This window comes from Mobula hypostoma, chromosome 7 (assembly GCF_963921235.1).
Source record: "Mobula hypostoma chromosome 7, sMobHyp1.1, whole genome shotgun sequence".
Lineage (NCBI taxonomy): Eukaryota > Metazoa > Chordata > Chondrichthyes > Myliobatiformes > Myliobatidae > Mobula > Mobula hypostoma.
The window spans coordinates 132,546,095-132,566,164 of record NC_086103.1 but is presented as its reverse complement, the minus strand read 5'-3'; the positions used below and the strand labels follow the sequence as shown (position 1 = coordinate 132,566,164).

Below are 20,070 nucleotides of genomic sequence, written 5' to 3'. Positions count from 1 at the left end.
ACAAAGGTTCCAGTCACATTTCTGAAGTTTATGAAGATAAGTTAGGAAAATATTGGAATGCTTAGAAAATACTTCCTGCCATATGCAAGCACTTTATAAAAGAAAATAGACTGCAAAGAGTAAAACAAAACAAGGAATTATAATTAAAATGTTTTTGTGGAAAAAAACTGCAATCATTGAAATTCTGAAATCAAAAATCTCTGATGGTCAAGCAATAAGTGTGGAAAGGGAAACAGATAACAGTTCAGGTCAATGACCTTCTACCAGAATTATGTAACAATAACGACTAAAGAATTTTAAAAATACAGTCGAAAGATTGTTGACCTGAATTACTAACTCTGCTTTGCTCTTCATAGCTGCTGCCTGACCTGCTGAATATTTCAAACTATTTTGTTTTTTATCATGACTTTACACACCAGAAGTAAAATGTGAAGGAATACAAATCACCAAACAAGTATTATCAAAATTATGAAAAAACTCCAAGTACTAGGCCACCACAATCTCAGCGTAAAACAGAAAAAAATTCTCAATGTTTTGTGTAAGATTGGAGGAGTTTCTTTTTCACTGACTGAAGATTGCTTTACTGTCCTGTTTCCAATTAAATGCCGTGACCTAAACACCCATCGTTCTTACTGGAAGTAATTATTTGTTTTCAGATTTTGTGCATTCATCAGTTTTTCCTTTCTATAAACAAACAGCATCTGGATGCTATCAATATATCTTAGGCTTGTGAATTTTCAAACAATTACTCCTGATCTTATTTAACTATTTTGTTTACGGTTGAAGGAATTGTTTGCATGGCTTGCATTTAATCTTCATCTCTAATTGTTCTTGAGAAGTGACCTGCCTTCTTCCACCGTTGTTGCGTATCTTTTGATGGTAAGCCTAAGTTTTGCTAAATAATGAGCAGTGCACACTGCAGCTACAGACTATATGTGAAGATAGGAGGATGTGAAATTGGATAACATAGCTATACAGTGTTCATATATCATACATCTATTAAACATTTAAACTACGCTACACATTTCCTTTTGGAAAGTATATGTTATAGAAACATACTATCTACAAATTTCACCTGTGCCCAGGTTTTCTAAGTTTCCTTGATGTGTTATGCAAGGAGCTCCAACATTTGGACTCTGCAAATCATAAAAACACTCCAATCTGGGTTCCTCTATAAAACAGAACAAAGAAAAACTGCAGATGCTGGAAACCTGGAACAAGAACAGAGAATTCTAGAAGCACACAGCCGGTCAAGCAGCATCAGAAGGGAGGGATAGGAAGAGTTAACATTTTGGACTCATCAGATATTTCCTCTGTTCTCTCCAGCTTCCTGTGTAAAATATAAACATGCTTTCATTTTCACATTTCCAATTCTGATGATGAAGGGTCCTTGACCAACTACATTGTCTCTGTTCCCAATGAGATGTGACCTGCTAAATGCTTCCAGTATTCTTTCTTTTGTGCTCTGAAAATTAAAAGGCTTGTGAGTTCAACTGAATACAAAGTATACATTGCTGTCTATGTTCTTCCATGAGATAGTTAAATCTGGTTCCAATTCCTTCTCTCATCTGGAAGGTCAAAGTAAGAGTTCTGAAAATACTGTAAATATCTCAGAAAATGAACCTGTGGCAGAAAACTTTCAGCTAAGTAGTACTCAGTCCCATTACAGAATCCTGTGAATGGAACAATTTCAATGTAATGGATAATTATAAGAAGGATGTGAGGAGTACAGTGAGATAGAGCATTTCACTTATGAAGAGAGATTGTTTTCCTTGGTGGTGGCTAGGGAGGAAAAATCTAAATGAGATATGCAAAATTCTGAGAGGCGCAGGAAGGATAGTCAGTGAAAAAAATACTTTCCCCTTAGCAGATTTACCTAAAAATTGGAAGCATAAGTTTAAAGTAAAGAAACTTGAGGAAGAATTTGCTATGTATTTAATATTTCAACAATATTTGAGTAATCTTGTTTGTATATTGGTTGATTAAGCATTCTTATTCACTTAAATAATTAATTGTAGGTTATATGTAAAAGTACATTAATTGCACATGTCATCACGCTACCATTGATACATGCATGTCTCACTGAAAGTAAGACTCCCCGAGTCTTCCTTTGAATTAATTTAATGTTTTGAAGTTACTAAACAGAAGAGAACTCTTTCTTCTAGAGGGTGTTTAGAACCTGGAATGCTTTGCCTGGGTGTGCTGTGGAGGCAGGTTTTCTCACAACATTCAAGAAACATCTGGACAAGCGGATGGATTGTTAGGCCTAGAAGACCACAGATCTACTGCTGAAAATAGGTTAGTATAGCTGGGTGCTTGATGGTCAGCATGAACATAATTTGTTGAAGGTCCTTTTTCTAAGCTGCATGGGCTCCAGGTTTTGAGCACAGCTGGAAATACATACAAATACACAAGTTGAGAGAAATTCTACAACAGCACTTGTGGCTTCATTGGATTCTGAGCAAGTTGGGGAAAGTAAAACAAAATGCTCTTTCATTTGTCTGGTTTTGAACATGGAATTTGCTTTTGATTATTTAAATTGGCTGTCAATTTATCTATGACCTATAACTTGCATATGCTATGTGAATGAGGTGTACATGATGTTTAGAAAGTACCTTGTATGACTTACCCCAACATTATCTACAGTATCATATTTTGTAATAATACATGCAGTTCTCTATAGATATTCCATTTCATATTTTATGCCCAATGCAGACAACCAAAATTAATGGGAACTCAGCAGGTCAGGCAACATCCTTGGAGAGGAGAAAGATGCTGCCTGATTTGCTGAGTTCCTACAGTACTTTGTGTGTTTTGCACTGGATTTCCAGCATCTGCAAAATCTCTTGTAATTACAAGTTAATAGGAAGTGTTCACAGAGATTATAACAAAGGAAAAGGATGATAATGAACATCATACTTCATGCATGAACAGAAATGTGGATTATAACAACTATAGTTACAGTTGTAACAAAACTTTCTGAACTCTGAAATGGGCATCTATCATGTATAATATGAGGGATATTCCCTTCTAAGTAAACTTCATCAAAATCAGAATCTGAATCAGGTTCATTATCACTGACACATACATCTAATTTGCAATTGGGTTACATCTTGGGTTAAAGTCTATTATACATTTATGTGAATGTTCACAAAACATTTTATAGACACACATTAAACCATTATACTTTATAATAATCACAATACTGAACAGGTATTACTAATAAGATACTCTACTGATAACTATTTCAGCACTTCCTTCTTTAATCGTTAACTAGGCAATAAGCATTTAGTTTGGAGAAAAAAAAGATAAGTTCTCGATCCAAGTGGCTGCACTTTAAAAAGGAGGATTACTCACCATCATCTATGATCGTCACAACTACTCCAGCGCCAGTTATATTTTTCTTCCAAGCTGGCATCACATTAATGTCAAATCCTCTTGGTCCATAGGTCTGGCCAGTGTTGAACTGCAAAGAAAAATAATAACTGAGTCCTACAAATGCTGTGCATTGCCAGAGCTCAGAAAATCTGAAAGGAGATGCCAAGAATTGCAAACATGGTTTCTTTGAACAAAACTAAAATCTCCCTGAGGCAATCAGATCTCAATGTGCTTGAAATGAAACTGATGTAAAGTGGAATGGCACTCAGCCTGCCATCAAAGAAAGTTTATCTAATATTCTGCTTGCGTACTGCCAGGATTGAGGTAATATTACACCAGGTTTTTGCAAAACAAATATGAACTTGTATTCCCTATCCAAGGTACCAAACACATTACAAATCAACAAGCATAATTTTTGTATTGTGCAACACAGCAAATAAGAAAGAATGATGAATGAAAGATGGATATATTAAAAATGGGTTATAAGAACCCTGGTTAGAGTAAAACAGCAATACAAAAAACAAACACTTCTTGAAAGTCATTAAAGCAATAGTGAAATCAACAAAATTCTTTCCTTTTTTTTAGAAACAAAGACATTATGGTCTATAATGTGAATATAAATGCAGGTAGCAGGTGACTGTTTAGAATTTTATTTTAAGAATTCTTGCAACAAAACCAGGAAGATAAAAGGCCAATGATGTGTTGCCTTGTATTTTACCCTCAGCTACTGTACAAAACCAGAGAGATCTGAGCTGGGGCTGGGCATAAACGTTGGCAGCACATCTGCTAGTAAATGAGTTATGGATGGCTTTTACTGTCTGGCTGCATTATCTTGTTGCAATGGAGGCTCTTTCACAATAACCCAGATAGACACATTTGTGATGGGTGGGAATATTGCTTCCCAGTTATGTAGGTTCCAGTTGCAAAGTGAACAAAACAGACCCCAGCAAAATAACACACATCAAAGTTGCTGGTGAACGCAGCAGGCCAGGCAGCATCTCTAGGAAGAGGTACAGTCGACGTTTCAGGCCGAGACCCTTCGTCAGGACTAACTGAAGGAAGAGCTAGTAAGAGATTTGAAAGTGGGAGGGGGAGGGGGAGATGCAAAATGATAGGAGAAGACAGGAGGCGGAGGGATGGAGCCAAGAGCTGGACAGCTGATTGGCAAAGGGGATATTAGAGGATCATGGGACAGGAGGCCCAGGGAGAAGGAGAAGGAAAAGGGGGAGGGGGGGAAACCCAGAGGACTCTTGATCCTCTCATATCCCTTTTGCTAATCACCTGTCCAGCTCTTGGCTCCATCCCTCCCCCTCCTGTCTTCTCCTATCGTTTCAGATCTCCCCCTCCCCCTCCCACTTTCAAATCTCTTACTAGCTCTTCTTTCAGTTAGTCCTGACGAAGGGTCTCGGCCTGAAACGTCAACTGTACCTCTTCCTAGAGATGCTGCCTGGCCTGCTGCGTTCACCAGCAACTTTGATGAGTGTTGCTTGAATTTCCAGCATCTGCAGAATTCCTCGTGTTTGCGTCCTAGTAAAATAATGCTATTGTATTTTTTAAAGTTAATCACAGTATCTTTGAATGCAACCAGAAAACTTTGGTACATATCCTTGTTGCACTTAAATAATTTCAAAAAATGCAACAAAATTCCTTTAGGAAGTTATTTTACAAGAATGAGTTATCCTACATTGCCACTGTGACGTCAAGGGTTTGCTGTCTAGGTTCTGGTTTCCTCCCACAACCCAAACAAGTGTTGATAGGTTAATTAGCTACTGCATATTTCCCCTGGTGTAGATGGGTGGCAGGAGCATCAAGGATGAGCTGGTGGGCAGGTGAGACAGAAGAGGTTATTGGGAAATGAATGGGGGAATGTGACTGGTGAAAATGATCTAAGATCAAACCTAGTCTCGATGGGACAAATAACTTCCTATTGTAAAATAACGAGAAATGCAAGGTTTGAAATAAATTTGGCCTTTTATTCTGCAGTTGTTCATATAGTACGGAGGTGGCGACTATTGGACTTCAAGAGAAACAGACCGTATAGCTATATACATTTTCTTTCTGGTGGTTATGTTAAACTCTTGCTGGAGTTACAGTGGAACACCAGAAAAGACACCAGGAAATGCTGAAACCTTTAGGTAAAATGGCAAAATGTTTCAATTTCCGCAAGATGAGTTATATTCTTACATTTTTGGAAGAAAACCACAATCACAATGTAATAAACTGTCTTCAGAGTACAACAATTAGAAAGTACTTTACTCCAGCTGAGACAGAGCATCACTAAGAAATCCCAAGGGAGCACACGACCTACCATTCTGTGGTTTGGTGTGTTGATGCATCAAATTAATGCATTACCAGGCGACTATTAAGAATTACTTTAACAGTAATATGTCTTTATTATGTTCATTTTAATTATATTAAAAGGATTATAATAAACACATTCACAGGCTTATAACATCTGCTTTTATTTAGTGTACCAGATTATTCCTCTTAAAAATTGTAACAGATAAAGTGATGGAGTGTACAAAGGGAGAAAATCGCATGCCCTTTGATCCTTAAGTTTATATAAATAGGGTATTTGTAGTCCTTCCAACAAATGCTGTCAGATTTTGTCAGGCCAGGTGCTTAATAATGGCAGCTAAACAGCAGAGAATTCTATGCACCTGCCACGGGAAAAGCCCATGAACATGTAAGATGGCTCTAAATTTACATGTCTTCAATCTTGTGTGTCTGGATACTCAACTCAAGTAGATTCCACTTCCACCAGTTAGAAGGCCTGTAACATCCAACATCCTTCCATGACTCAAGCAAAATTATTGCAGGAGAATGCAGGCAAAACACAAGATTGTATCCTTTCTTTGTTTAAAAATTGATCTTTCTAGTGAAGCCACACAAAGATTTTTCTTGTGAACTGCTAACTTCAAAGTTAATTGACTTTTGACAATAAGTCATAAACAACAATAGCAATAATGATGGTGTTAATGAGAATAATTTGTTCTTTAGAATGTGTAGAAATGACTCAAAATATTTATCAAAGCCTGACTCTCATGAAAGGCTTATAAGTGCATTTCTAGTTCCACATCAATGAAATATCAGTGAAGTGGATTGAATAGGACTGCAGTTGCCTGTTGATGAAGGGTCTTAGTCCAAAAACAACAGCTGTTTATTCCCCTCTATAGTTATAAAATTATTGTGTATTTATTAGGAAATAAAGAGCAAAATGTGTAGGAGTAACAGTATCAAAAGCAGTATCCTCTTATCTTTTGTAAAACTGACCTTCTAGCATCTAGATGCATGCAAAAAATACAAAGATCGAAACATTCCTTCTCCAGCCAATACATTGTTGCAATTTTTAGAAGGAATCAATGCTGACTCAGAGAATAAACTGAATTTCATGTGTGTACTGTATAGGGTATTTCTGTTGTAATGGTGACCCATTGTCAGATATTCAATCCATTGTATCTTTGCTGGCTCCTGACGAAACATTCCATCAGTCCTGTCCCTGTTCTCCATATTTCACTTTAATTGATAAATTCCCCCCTCTCTCTCATGCCCATAAATTCTTCCTTTTGGTGCTTTTGCCGCTAAACAGAACTTATTAACCTACTCACACACCTTTTGGACATGGGAGAATCTTTAGCACACAGGGAGAATCCATGGTGTCTCAGGGAAAATGTGTAAACTCCACAAAGATAGCATTTATGGTGAATACTGAATATGGGTTGCTGAAGTTGTGAGATGATAGTGTCATCTATTGCACCACTATTACCAACATTGTTCACTAGATGAAAGGAAGTTTACTGGTTAATGATCTTGGGTGATGCCTTTGCCATTGTTGAATGGATGGTAGTATTTGTAAACTATGAAATCTGGGAATGAGACTTGGCGGATCTCTAACTGTATGAAGACGTGGTGGACCATTATACTGTATGTGAAGTCACAAAGCTGGTTGACAGAGATTAGGTGCGTAAACTGTGATAGTCTTCAGTATTGGGTTGTGTCTGAAGTCAGTGGTGTAGTAAAGAAAGGAGATTTGATATTGATCACACGTATGAGGTTGTTATATGTAGGACATTAGTGCTCCACTCCCTGTGCTGCTGCCTTCTCCCTTCGCCACTGTGTGTGTTTGAGGCTTTTTCCTGACACCCATAAAGTGGATAAAGAATTTGTCCCACCTCATTTCCCAAGACAAATCTAAGTAAGAGTCAGGAACTCTGTCTTGGAGCTCCCATATGCTCTAGTATGTACTTGTGCTAGTTGCCATGCTCTGTAAAATGACTTCTTCCCATGACTTCCGTATACAAAGTATTTTTGTGATGTTAACCAGCACTGGCCAGCTTGAACTGGCAGTAGCCGCTCTCAAAATTATTTCCTTTGGAGCTATGCTAGGAGAATAAACAGCATAGCTAACCTTGATAGGTTGTTACGATCACGTTAACGCAGCTGCTGCATGGGTTGTGTGGGTATCTTATACTCTGCCCGATGGGTCTAAATCCATATGGTAATCCCAGCGCTGGTTTTTACTGAACCTTTCAATTTAGTTTTGAAACTTCATCTTCACAATGGGAGTGTGAGTTTGATGAATTTATCTATATATTCAATCAGTTCATAATAGGTGTGAAAAGTAGCATTGCATCCCTTATGATAGATGGAATGATGATTAAGTACATATTTGAATAGGACTATCTCATGGTCAGGAATTGGATACAGATTAAATGTCACCATGGGATCTCTGACATTTTGCAATTAAGCTCGAGAGATGCTGCACAAAGGGATGATTGTGTTGTTAAATAGACTAAACAATTATGCAGTTGGCTGGAAATGTATCCATCACAAGTCATAATGCCGTCTGTACAGTTTACAGGGGTGACAATGTTCAGGATTTAAAGAAAACAAAAATGAAGACCAAGACAGAGCCAAAGGATTCATTTAAGACCAAGGAGCATCTTTTGATGTTCCTCCTTATAAGAAGAGCTCCTTCTTAAGCAAAGAAGTATTGATAAGCTTTCATACACTTCCCAGAATATATCATTGCCTCAGAGATTATCAATTCATCTGCAATTCCTCTACAAAGCAATTTAGCCCGAACATGAAGTAATATAACAGATCTCTGCTGTGAGACTGCAACTCATGAATTACAATGGCATATAGTATGCTAAATGGCGCCATTTTGTCCCACTGCAATTTGTGCAAGATTTTTGCATGCACTTTATTGAAGCATGTGTAAATCTGGCAATCTCTGAATTAGAATGCAGTAATCATAAGTAATTTCAGGACTCTTATTCCAGTTGAATCTAATGTGAATTCACAAATTTCACACCTGCAGTCCTTAAAAGAGATGGGATCGATAACTGTAACCAATGCTCCATGTCACTGCAGAACTCAGGATGAATTGGTCAGAAGAACAATGGCATAGATATCAGAGAAGGCATGCTGGATTTCAAGATTGGCATGAAGGGATGAACAACCAGAAAGTGTTTCTGCACACCTGGAAGCTCTTTCGGACAGAAATAAAGCATGGGAGACCATGGGCAGGAAGTGCCAAGGAGGAAGGTTAATGCAGGCAAGTCCCTAGAGTTTGCTCCCCAGTCCCATAGGTGTGGTCAACATCAGGGAAAGCAGCAACAAATCCCATCCATGAGTAAATGCAAGACCACTCTATGGCCAGCAGCTGCCTTTTTCTCTGCAAGTGAACAGCCATCCACCAGCTTGATTGCAGCTGCTAAAAGAGCATTGTTATTGTAAAACAGTGTCTCTTTCAGTACATTATAGATGATACCACAGGCAATTTGCTAATTAATAGATAAGAATCTCAGAATAATGTGCACAGAAGAAAATATTCAGGCAGTTCTCAAATTTAGAGGCTTATCATCATACAAGCTAAAATTCCCCCAAACCCAATGCCTATTAATCCATTATTCATCATTACTGTAAAGGATAATCCATTGTCGTCTCCACTACCCTCCGCAATTAAATCATTTCTGTCGTGCAGGAGTCCCTTGATTATGTCCCCAACTCCTGTCAACAACAATATTTCAACTATGCCATCCACAATTTCACCTTTTGCTAAGAACCCTTTCATTCAGATATGACAATTATTTTTAATGTCTACTTTTCAGAAGAATATTTAAAAGAAAAAGGCTGGCTTTTGTTATTCAATTCATAATTGATTACAGCTGCAGTCATTACTAAATTTTATAGCTGAATGGTTGTTCACTGACATTTTGGGCATCAACACAAGATTCCCATGATACATCACTTCCACGGTTCCGATCCTGTAAGATTAGATCTGTATAATGCAAGTACAGTCAAAATACTATTGTCTAAGTACATGGAAAGCACCTGGTCAAAATTAAGTAAAATTATACTGTATATGGCTTTGAAAATAATAAACAGTGGATAAACCTGGGAGGAGGATAATTGCATTTTGATTACTGCATCATTAATCAATAATGGTTCCTGATTATTTTAGTGTGGCAATGTATAATCATTGCATTTTAATTATCACTTGCATTTTATTTAAAAACTCCCACTATGTAATGTTCTCAAATTTACAATGAAGAAAGATTTTCATTCCTTTTTAATAAATGTGTAATACGATTAAGTAAATGCTTAATGTTTTTTACTGTGGTTATTCCAATTAATCCAGTAGATTTGATTTTCATCATACCATAAAGTAAACTAACATAAAACCAAGTCAAAGAAAGCAATGAGGAAATGAGTTTGAAATGGAAAGCTGCAGAAATGAAATGTTTGGCAGAAGCCATGCTCAATTCCTGCCAGGGAAAGTAAGTTCTACTAATACTAAACTTCCAGTGAACACAGTACATCTGGAATGTCCTTGGAGAGACTTGATTTTTTTTTCTGTTTGCCACCATTTGTCATCTCCTGTTTCCAGGCATCAACAATTTTCAGCATACAGATCAATATTCTTTTAGCTCAGACTGAATCTAAAGAGAGTTTCCCCGTGTTTCACCTTGGCTTACACCTGAAGACAGGCATGCCCTTTTCTACAATAATTTTGCCAGCATGTGACAGCAATTTTTCATCCTTTGGTCAAAATTGGTGACAAAAGAGGGAATTATGGTTGCTGACATATCAAGTGATAGATTTGACACATGGCATGCTGAGCTGGGAGTATTCACGTGCCAAAGTAGAAAGACAGATAAGCAGCCTAATAGCTCTCCTGACATAGCTGTTTTTTTCAAACAAAGTAACCTATGCTGAGTAGTTTTTTTTCTGGAACTTTCTCAGAGAAACAGGGGAAAAATGCCTTGTAGGCCAAAATGAATATTTACCCCAGCTCTGAATGAGCAATTTAATTCTCCTTCTGTTAGTGTGGCACAGTAGTCAATGACGTTGGTTAGGAAATATTAATAAATAAAATCATCAGGAGAGAAACAGATGGGACTTAGAGATGTAACGGACATTTCTGAACTACATCAACATATGGCTTCGATGGCTGAAATAAAACCAGTATCATATTTTTCAAACAGTTCTTAATATGATCAGCAAGAGTTCGATCTTTTCCATTAAGTATCTGTTGTGCAATGGCACAAAGAATCTTTTTATCACCATGGTTAAAGTAAATTAATTCTTACAAAAGGCAGTGTCAGGTTGGAGATACAGGGCTTGTTAGTTTCTTTCACACTGGTACTGGGGCAGAAACAGCAGTCTGTGTACCACAGGGCATAGCTCCAGGCCAAGGCTCAAGTTACATCTTTACACACAAAAGCTTCTTTCAGAATCTAAACTAACAAAACAAGGAAGATTTTTTTTTAAATTCCTGCATGGTTTCCTTCATAGCATGTGCTCCTAATATGTTGCTTGAATTCCCAACTTCTGGCACAGTAGCTTTAATTGAAAAGCCCGTTTCAAAAATGGTCATTTGTTATGAAAGTTCTAAAACATTCTTAAATTGAATCACTTTTATATAGAGATGCAGAATCATTGCAAGTCTAAATTACAGAATGACACAAACAGGGCTTTTCTGCCACTTTGAATTTGAAATGTTGTAAAATATATTTCAGGTTCCAGATAATAAAAAAAATGTGAGACTGTCAGCTACGTTTCAGTGACAGCGATCGCTAAAGCAGACAATGCTTCAAACCGAAGTGTTATGATTGATGAATTCATCTCTGAACAAGTTGAAAGCAAGTTCCATTTTACACCAGAGTGTGATAGCATAAGCTTTGGATTTTATAATATAACATCATGAGAAAATGTATAAATTAGATTATTTACCACAAGCTCTTTTAAGTACAGTAAAGGGATAATTTCAAATTAACAATTATGGTTAATTGAGATGTAAATGAGAAGTAATTAGTTGCAGTCAATTTGAATAACTGATGAAATAGCATACCCCTTTAAGTGCAGCACCCCAAGCTCCTCTCTGTGTCTTTTGAACTGAATAGATATTTCATACATATTTTGTATACAAGTTCACAGATCAGCCTTTGGGGGAAGGGGGAACCATTAGGCCATTAAAGCCTTCACCAGATTATATGTCAGCATTTGTCACCTCATTCTCTGAGAATGTTTGATACTACTTGCTGATTTATTAAGTTAGTGGCTGTCTATTTTGTAACGGCAATAATAGAATCAGTACATTTTTTAAAACTCCTTGGCAGACAATTTTATTTCAGAGTTGGGGGTGGGTAGATGACCCTGAGGTTATACCATCATATAGCTTTAATAACTAGCATGGAGTGGAAGTAATTATTGGTTTTAACTGTTAGTTTGCTGGGAGGTCCGGAGAAAATTACAAGCTGGCCCAGGATATTGAGTTGAGTTTAGCAAAATATAATGAAGATGACTCAATAAGATGACAGTGAAACAACGACACAATCAGCTCCTATGACACGCTTTGAAAGTAAATGCAAAGTACACAAGGTAAATAAAAGAAAATATTTTGGCCACACACTTAGGCCCTATGGGGCCTAACTTGACACATTAAATGGCATTTTTTTCCTATTTTCATTTATTGAGTACACAGTCTTTGTGTGACTCTTGCTCTTCAGTACATTGGAGAGCACAGTGGGATGCGCGTCATATTACATGCTTAAACTTGTAGAGCAGGTAGGCTCTGCAAAAAATCATTTGATAGCAACTAAATGGTGGTTCAGAAATCTACCAAAAACCATGTGTTTACTGACTTGGGAATCCTGATTTTTAGCAGGAGTTAAAGCATCCAATCATTCGCTTTCCGTCTCAAGATATGTTAACTAGAGGGAACCTGAATGCCTTGAGGATTGTTGGTGATTGAGTTAGAAATTGGTAGCTTTGAGCAAACTGCACAGAGAATAATAATTTTAGTGGAAGTAAAACAGGAGCTCTTTGAAAGTCCACTTGTGCATCATGGAATGAAGAAGAAGAGCAGAAAACCAGCAAAGACAGAAGCTGGCTGGCCAAAAGACACGTTAATACTGGGACACAACTTTTCAATGTCCTGAGAGACAATGCCTAATGGGGTTTTACTGTGGGGCCATGACAGATGTTATGTAGAACTACCTATTACAGCAGCTGTAGGGTTTGTCCACTCTGCTCTGACTTAATATTTTTACACTTAGCTTCTTCCAAAGAGAACACGCAGCGATCAGCAACTTCTCCAAGTTTGCAGCACACTAGTACTTAAATACGGAGAAAGAAGTTCCATATAAAATCTATCCCCCAATACGTGCCTTACATTTTTCTTGGTCAGTACCTTGGGTTTGAGGATGATTTGCCTCAGTTATATGGGTTCTGAGACACCAGATGAGACCAAAGTGGGACCTCCAGACTCTGCCACAGATGGAGCACATGGAGCTCGAGAGAGCAGGCAAGTATGGAGTTTGGGAGGATACATACTCCTGCTAATTTGTAGGGGTTCTGCACAGTCCAAGGAGGATCAGGGATCCTGATGCCCCTCTCCCATTTTGATCAGTTTTATGAGGTATAGGACATGGAATAGTACAGTGCAATACATGCCCTTTGGCCTATGATGCTGTGCCAACTTTTTAACCTACTCTCAGATCAATCTAACCCTTCCCTCCTTTATAGTCCTCCATTTTCCTATCATTCATGTGCCTATCTAGGAGTTTCTTAACTGTTCCTAATATATCTGCCTCTACCACCACTCTGTGCAGTGCATTCCACACACACACAGCATGTAAAACATTACCTCTGACATGCCCCATACTTTCCTCCAATCACCTTAAAATTATGGGCCCTCGTTAAAGGTTTGAAATTCCCATGAACTGGTGAGTATCTTATATTCTTCCCCCCAGTGATGCTCCTAATTCATATCAAGGTGAAATCTGTCAGTATGAGAACATATGAAACAATTGTAACCCTTTAAGATTGACCTGCCGGTCAATAAAATCATGACAGATTGGAATTAACTCCCTGACCCTCAGTTACTATTCACCTCATTACTTATCATAAATTCACCTACCACTTTCCTAAGAAGTTCAAAGACTGTGATTTTACTTTCCTTTAAGAAAGAGAGGTCCGAAAATTCAGAGGGAAAGATAATTTTGATCAGTTCTTTCTTAAAGAGCCAACCCTTATTCCCATAGTGACTCTAGATCTCCCACAATAGAAAATGTCGTCTCCAGGTTTCTTAAGAATCAATGTGCTTCAGTCAATTTCTTCTCACTCTTTAACTTCAACTTTTCTTCATGAAACAGTCCACTAGTAAAGAATTAGGCTAATAAACTTTCTCAGAACTGCTCCCAATATACTTACATCTTTCCTTAACTGAGGAGATTTGTGAGAGATGGAGCAAGACTCAACAGTCATCTGTAGCACACAGGAAGAATGTTCTCTACCTGTATTAGCTGGTTTTCTGCAGCCCTTTCAGTGAAAGTTTGTCTTGAACAATTGCTTCAGACAGAAAGGTTGCTAGAATCTATGAAGTCAATGGTCAAGTGCTGGAAATGAGATTAGTATGGATGGAAAGTTGGTGGCCACAATGCATATGGTATACCGAAGGGCTGGTTTCTGAGGTTTGTAATTCATCAAATCATTTGGCTGGCTTCACTGGTCTGCTGGTAGAACTGTGTGGCAACTTGAAATTTCCTGACATTTTGACCAAATGCATTAAATGGGCAACACATCTTACCCAACACATCTCCAGCAGAAAGCACAGAAATAGCATTGAAGATGTAGCAGGTTTCTATCTTGCACAGTGGGAAGAAAAGTATTGCAAGTAATCCAGACTTCAACAAGAATTACAAGTCATTTTACACATCTCTGTGTAAATGCATTTTTACTCAAACCTAGAAAATATTTTTGGCAAGCTTATACAAATATTTTTTTCTTCAAGATTCAGTTTTCCCTGTTGTATTTATGCTACCATGCCAAATGAATAGGTATATATTGGAGAACAAAAGCAATTCCCCAAAAAACAAATACAGAACATCGGTCTAAGAAAGAGAGCAGACCATTCCATGATGTGAACCACTTTGGAGTTTTTAGGTGGGATCTTGCAGTGGTTGATTAGATGAGATTGTTTGCAGGGAAAGGAGCATCAGCCATGTGGGAAGTCTTTAAAAGTCTGATGTTAAGAATTCAGAGCATGCATGCTTCTGTTCAGTTAAGGGCAAGGCTGGCAGTATTAAAGAACCATGGTTGACAAAAGATGTTGATGTTCTGGTTAAGAAAAAAAAGGAGACATACACTGTGCAAAACCAATTGGGAAATAGAAAATCTTCTAATGATTTCAACATGTGTAGGAGTACACTTAAGAGAGAGGTTAGGAGGGCATTAAGAGGATATGGGGAGGATCTGGCAGACAAGGTTAAGCAAAATCCCAAGAGATTCTACTGTCATTTAAAGAGTAAAAGAGTGGCTTGTGAGAGAATTGAGGTCATCTTTGTGGATCGAAAAGAAATTGTTGAGGTTTTTACTGAATATTTCTCTCCAGATCTTACTTAGAGAGAACAATGGACTATAAGGAAATGGGGGGAAAATGAGTGACATTGGCTTGGACCTCACATGAATTAGCAGGGAGCAGCTATAAGACCATAAGACAAAGGAGCAGAATTAGGCCAATCAACCATCATGTCTGTTCCACCATTCTACCATGACTGACTTATTATCCCTCTCAACCCCATTCTCCTGCCTTCTCCCTGTAACTTTTGACATCCTGAATAATGAAGAACCTATCAAACTTCACTTTAAATATACCTAATGACTTGGCCTTCACAGCCATCTGTGGTATTGAGTTCACAGATTCACAGTCTCGGGCTAAAGAAATTCCTCCACATCTCTGCTCCAAAGTTCTAAGATCAAAGTTCAAAGTAAATGTATTGTCAAAGTACATAAAGTATATGTCACAATATAGAACCCTGTGATCCATTTTCTTCCCAGCATACTCAATAAATCCATAACAGAATCAATGAAAGACTGCACCGAGGTGTTCAACCAGTGAGTAAAATATATCAATCTGTGCCAATACAAAAATAAATAAATAATAATAAATCAATAATCAGTAACTATTGAGAATATGTGTTGAGGCGGGAGGAGAAGATGGCGGTGTGACGCAGCGCGCACAGCTCTCCGGTGAAATGATATCGTTTCTGTTAAATAGGGGCTATGGACAATTCTGATTTGATGGAGACAGACGTGAAAGCACAGAGGAATATCTGGAGAAATTTCTGAAACGCCGGTTCGCTGCCGCTGTTACTGGGCAATTGAGAATCTTCTGGAGGGAAGGCCCCAAAATCCCTGGCTTTGCCTGCTGCTGGCAACTGAGGCAAGGTCAAATCGTTCGGATAGAGATGGTGCTCGGTACTCGGTGTTGGAGGGCTGATTGGAGGCTCGAAGTTTTTGGACGGCTCAGAGTCAGACTGTGGTCGGGCATGGCAGGCAGAATTTTCTTCCTTCTCCCGTCTGCGTGAGATGTGGGACATTCGAGAGACTTTGAACTTTTTTACTGTGCCATGGACTGTTCTTCATCAAGTTATGGTATTGTTGCACTGTTGTAACTATAAGTTATAATTATGTGGCTTTTGTTAGTTTTTCAGTCTTGGTCTGTCCTGTGTTTTTGTGATATCACACCGGAGGAATATTTTATCATTTCTTAATGCATGCATTACTAAATGACAATAAAAGAGGACCGCGTGGCCTCATAATCTAATCTAAATCTAAAGTGTCCTTGAAAGTGAGTCCATAGATTGTGTGAATATTAAATGATGAGGCAAGTGAAGTTATCCTCTTTGGTTTAAGAGCCTAATACCTGCTCCTGAACCTGGTGATGAGAGTCCTGAGGCTCCTGTACTTTCTTCCTGATGGCAGCAGGATGTCCCTCAATTCTGAGGCTGTGCCCGTTGCTTCTCCACTGTAGGAAACATCCTCTCCACATCCATTCTATCCAGGCCTTTCAATATTTGATAGGTTTCAATGAGATACCCCTCTTTCTTATAAACTCCAGCAAGTACAGGCCCAGAGCCATCAAGTGCTCCTCATACATTAAACCTTTCATTCTCGAAATCATTCTCATTAACCTCCTCGGTACCCTCTCCAATGCCAGTGAATCCTTTCTTGCATAAGGGGCCAAACCTGCTCACAATACTCAGGTGTAGTCTGACCAATGTCTTATAAAGCTTTAGCAATACATCTTACTTTTGTATTCCAGTCCTCTTGAAATGAATGCTAACATTGCATTTACCTTCTTTATCACTGACTTAACCTGCAAGTCAACCTTTAAGGAATCCTGCATGAGGACTCCCAAGTCGCTTTACTTCCCTTGTCAGCCATGGTTGCATCCTGCCTTTAGGATAGTTCTTCTTTGGGATGTGTTACAATATGCTTTCAAGGTTTGAACACCCTAACTCTCTGGAATATATATTAGATTAGATTAGATTCAATTTTATTGTCATTGTGCCGAGTACAGATACAAAGCCAATGAAATGCATTTAGCATCTGACCAGAACTGCAAAGAATAGTGTTATTTACAAAATAACTGCGAATAAAAAAAGTGCTACAGCACACAAATATAAAAGTACTGAGCCAGTACAATACGGATGCAATATTGCTTAGCGCTATGATGAGAGGTTCAGCAGTATCACAGCCTAGGGAAAAAGCTCTTCCTGTGCCTGCTGGTGCGGGAGCGGAGGCTCCCGTAGCGCCTACCGGATGGGAGGGAAGTAAAATGTCCATGGTTAGGGTGAGATGCATCCCTGATAATGCTTTTTGCCCTGCCCAGGCAGTGTTTATGGTAGATGTTCTCAATGGTGGGCAAGTGGGTGCCGATAATCTGCTGGGCAGTTTTCACCACACGCTGGAGTGCTTTACGGTCCAATACGGGACAATTGCCATACCACACTGAGATGCAGTTGGTGAGTATGCTCTCAATGGTACAGCAGTAAAAGTCCGTCAGTATCCTGGGACAGAGGTGAGCTTTCTTCATGCTCCACAGGAAATAAAGCTGCTTTGCGCCTTTTTGATCAGGATGGAGGAGTTCAGGGACCAGGTGAGATCCTCGGAAATGTGGACACCAAGGAATTTGAAGCTTGATACGTGCTCCACTACAGTTCCATTGATGTAGATGGGGACATGAGTGTGACTCCTGGCATTCCTGAAGCCCACAATGATCTCCTTGGTCTTCTGGGTGTTAAGGGCCAGATTGTTGTCAGCACGCCACGCAACCAGGTGCTGAACCTCGTCCCTGTCGTCCCTGTAGAGGGCACAGTCCCTTTAAAGATTCAGAATAGTCCCGTTAATTGACAATCATGCCTTGGGCGCCAAGGACTGAGTATTTAAGGAGCCCTTGAACTGACGTTTGGTGCTCAATCATAAGCCTCTTCATGATTTTGTCTAATGTTTGTTTTGTGCTCAGATTCTCAATCCTGTTTGAAACTGCATTGGATACTCCAGCATGTGGTTCCAAGGTAGTCTCATCAGGGACTCTCCTCACAGTATAACTGAGACTGTATGGACCCAATGGGGTATCAGAGTCTTTCGTTCGACATGGCCAGCCACAGTGAAGATATTTCCCGACAAAGCCTGGAAATACATGACCTCCAGGTAGCCTTTGGTCAACTTTTGCAAGGAGGAGCCCAGAGTCGCTTGGGAGAACTAGTTGATCTTGTTCCGGGGCCATTACATCTCCCAGCCCCAGAGAGATTTGACGGTGACCCAGACACCTGCTGCGGCTTCCTCAACCAGTGCTCATTAGTCTTTCAGCTCCAGCCATCCCAAGGAGGTGGGGGGGGGGGGAGAATGTTCAGCGGCCGACTACACGATCAAATTTTGGACCCTGGCCCAGGAAAGTGGTTGGAATGGGGAAGCCTTGGCAACACTATACCGCTATGGACTCCGAGATAAACTGAGGATGCCCTTGTCTTGGGAGAGCCAGCAGAGAACTTAAAGGCTCTCGACGACCAGTACATCCATTTCAATAATCGTCTCGCAGAGCGGAAGTGGGACTACATCATGAGGATGAAGAGGGCTAGCCCAAGCCTGGCCTGAATGCATTGTTGTTCCACTCCCCAACCTCGGACTATGTCCAGTCCATTGTCTGCTCAGGTTCCAGTTGAACCTATGTAGATTGGTTGCACTAGACTCTCTGCCAATGAGAGGTCCTGGCACTGGAGTCAAGGTTGCTGCTTTTACTGCGGGGAAGCAGGTCACCTGCAGGCCAAATGTCCAAAGTTGCAGTCACCGAGGGAACTGCTAAGACTGTCCTAAACATAAAATACTCTGCAGATGCTGGGGTCAAAGCAACACTCACAACACGCTGGAGGAACTCAGCAGGTCAGGCAGCATCCATGGAAACAATCAGTCAACGTTTCGAGCCGGAACCCTTTGTCAGGGCTGAAGAGGGAAGGGGCAGAGGCCCTATAAAGAAGATGGGGGGAGGGTGGAAGGGAGGGAGAGAGAAGGCTGGTAGGTTCCAGGTGAAAAACCAGTAAGGGGAAAGATAAAGGGGTGGGGGAGGGGAAGCAGGGAGGTGATAGGCAGGAAAGGTGAAGAAGGAATAGGGGAAAACACAATGGGTAGTAGAAGGAGGCATAGGGTGCAGGGTGTAGCCATGGGCACTTGTATGGGCCCCAGCTACGCCTGCCTCTTTGTTGGTTATGTAGAACAGTCTGTGCTCCAAACCTATTCTGGTACTGCTCCCCAACTTTTCCTCCGTTACATTGATGACTACATTGGTGCTGCTTCCTGCACCCATGCTGAGCTCGTCAATTTCATCGACTTTACTTCAAACTTCCACCCAGCCCTCAAATTCACTTGGTCTATCTCGGACACTTCTCTCCTCTTTCACGATCTCTCGGTCTCCATCTCTGGAGACAGACTGTCCACTAACATCTTCTACAAGCCCACTGACTCTCATAACTACCTCAACTATATCTCTTCCCACCCCGCCACATGCAAAAATGCCAATCCCTATTCCCAGTTCCTCCGTCTCCCCTGCATCTGCTCCCAGGATGAGGCTTTCCATTCCAGGACATCTCAAATGTCCCCTTTCGTTAAGGATCGTGGTTTCCCTTCTGCTGTCATCAATGATGCCCTCACCTGCATCTCCTCCATATCCCGCACTTGGCCCTCACGCCATCCTCCCGCCACCACAATGGGGACAGAGCTCCCCTTGTCCTCACCTACCACCCCACCGGCCTCTGGATCCAGCACATTATCTTCCGCAACTTCCGCCACCTTCAACAGGACCCCACCACTAAGCACATCTTTCCCTCTCCTCCCCTCTCTGCT

General features: G+C 39.9%; 1 protein-coding gene across 2 annotated transcripts in view; it reads right to left on the bottom strand.

Moving 5' to 3' along the window:
• The window catches only part of LOC134349540 (PC3-like endoprotease variant B), a 797,797-nt gene that overhangs the window by 429,409 nt on the left and 348,318 nt on the right, over nucleotides 1-20,070 (bottom strand). For both annotated transcript variants that reach the window (XM_063054023.1, XM_063054024.1), the window contains exon 6: nucleotides 3,358-3,466. In XM_063054023.1, the coding sequence (XP_062910093.1) occupies nucleotides 3,358-3,466 (109 nt within the window). The remainder of the gene's footprint in view (nucleotides 1-3,357; nucleotides 3,467-20,070) is intronic.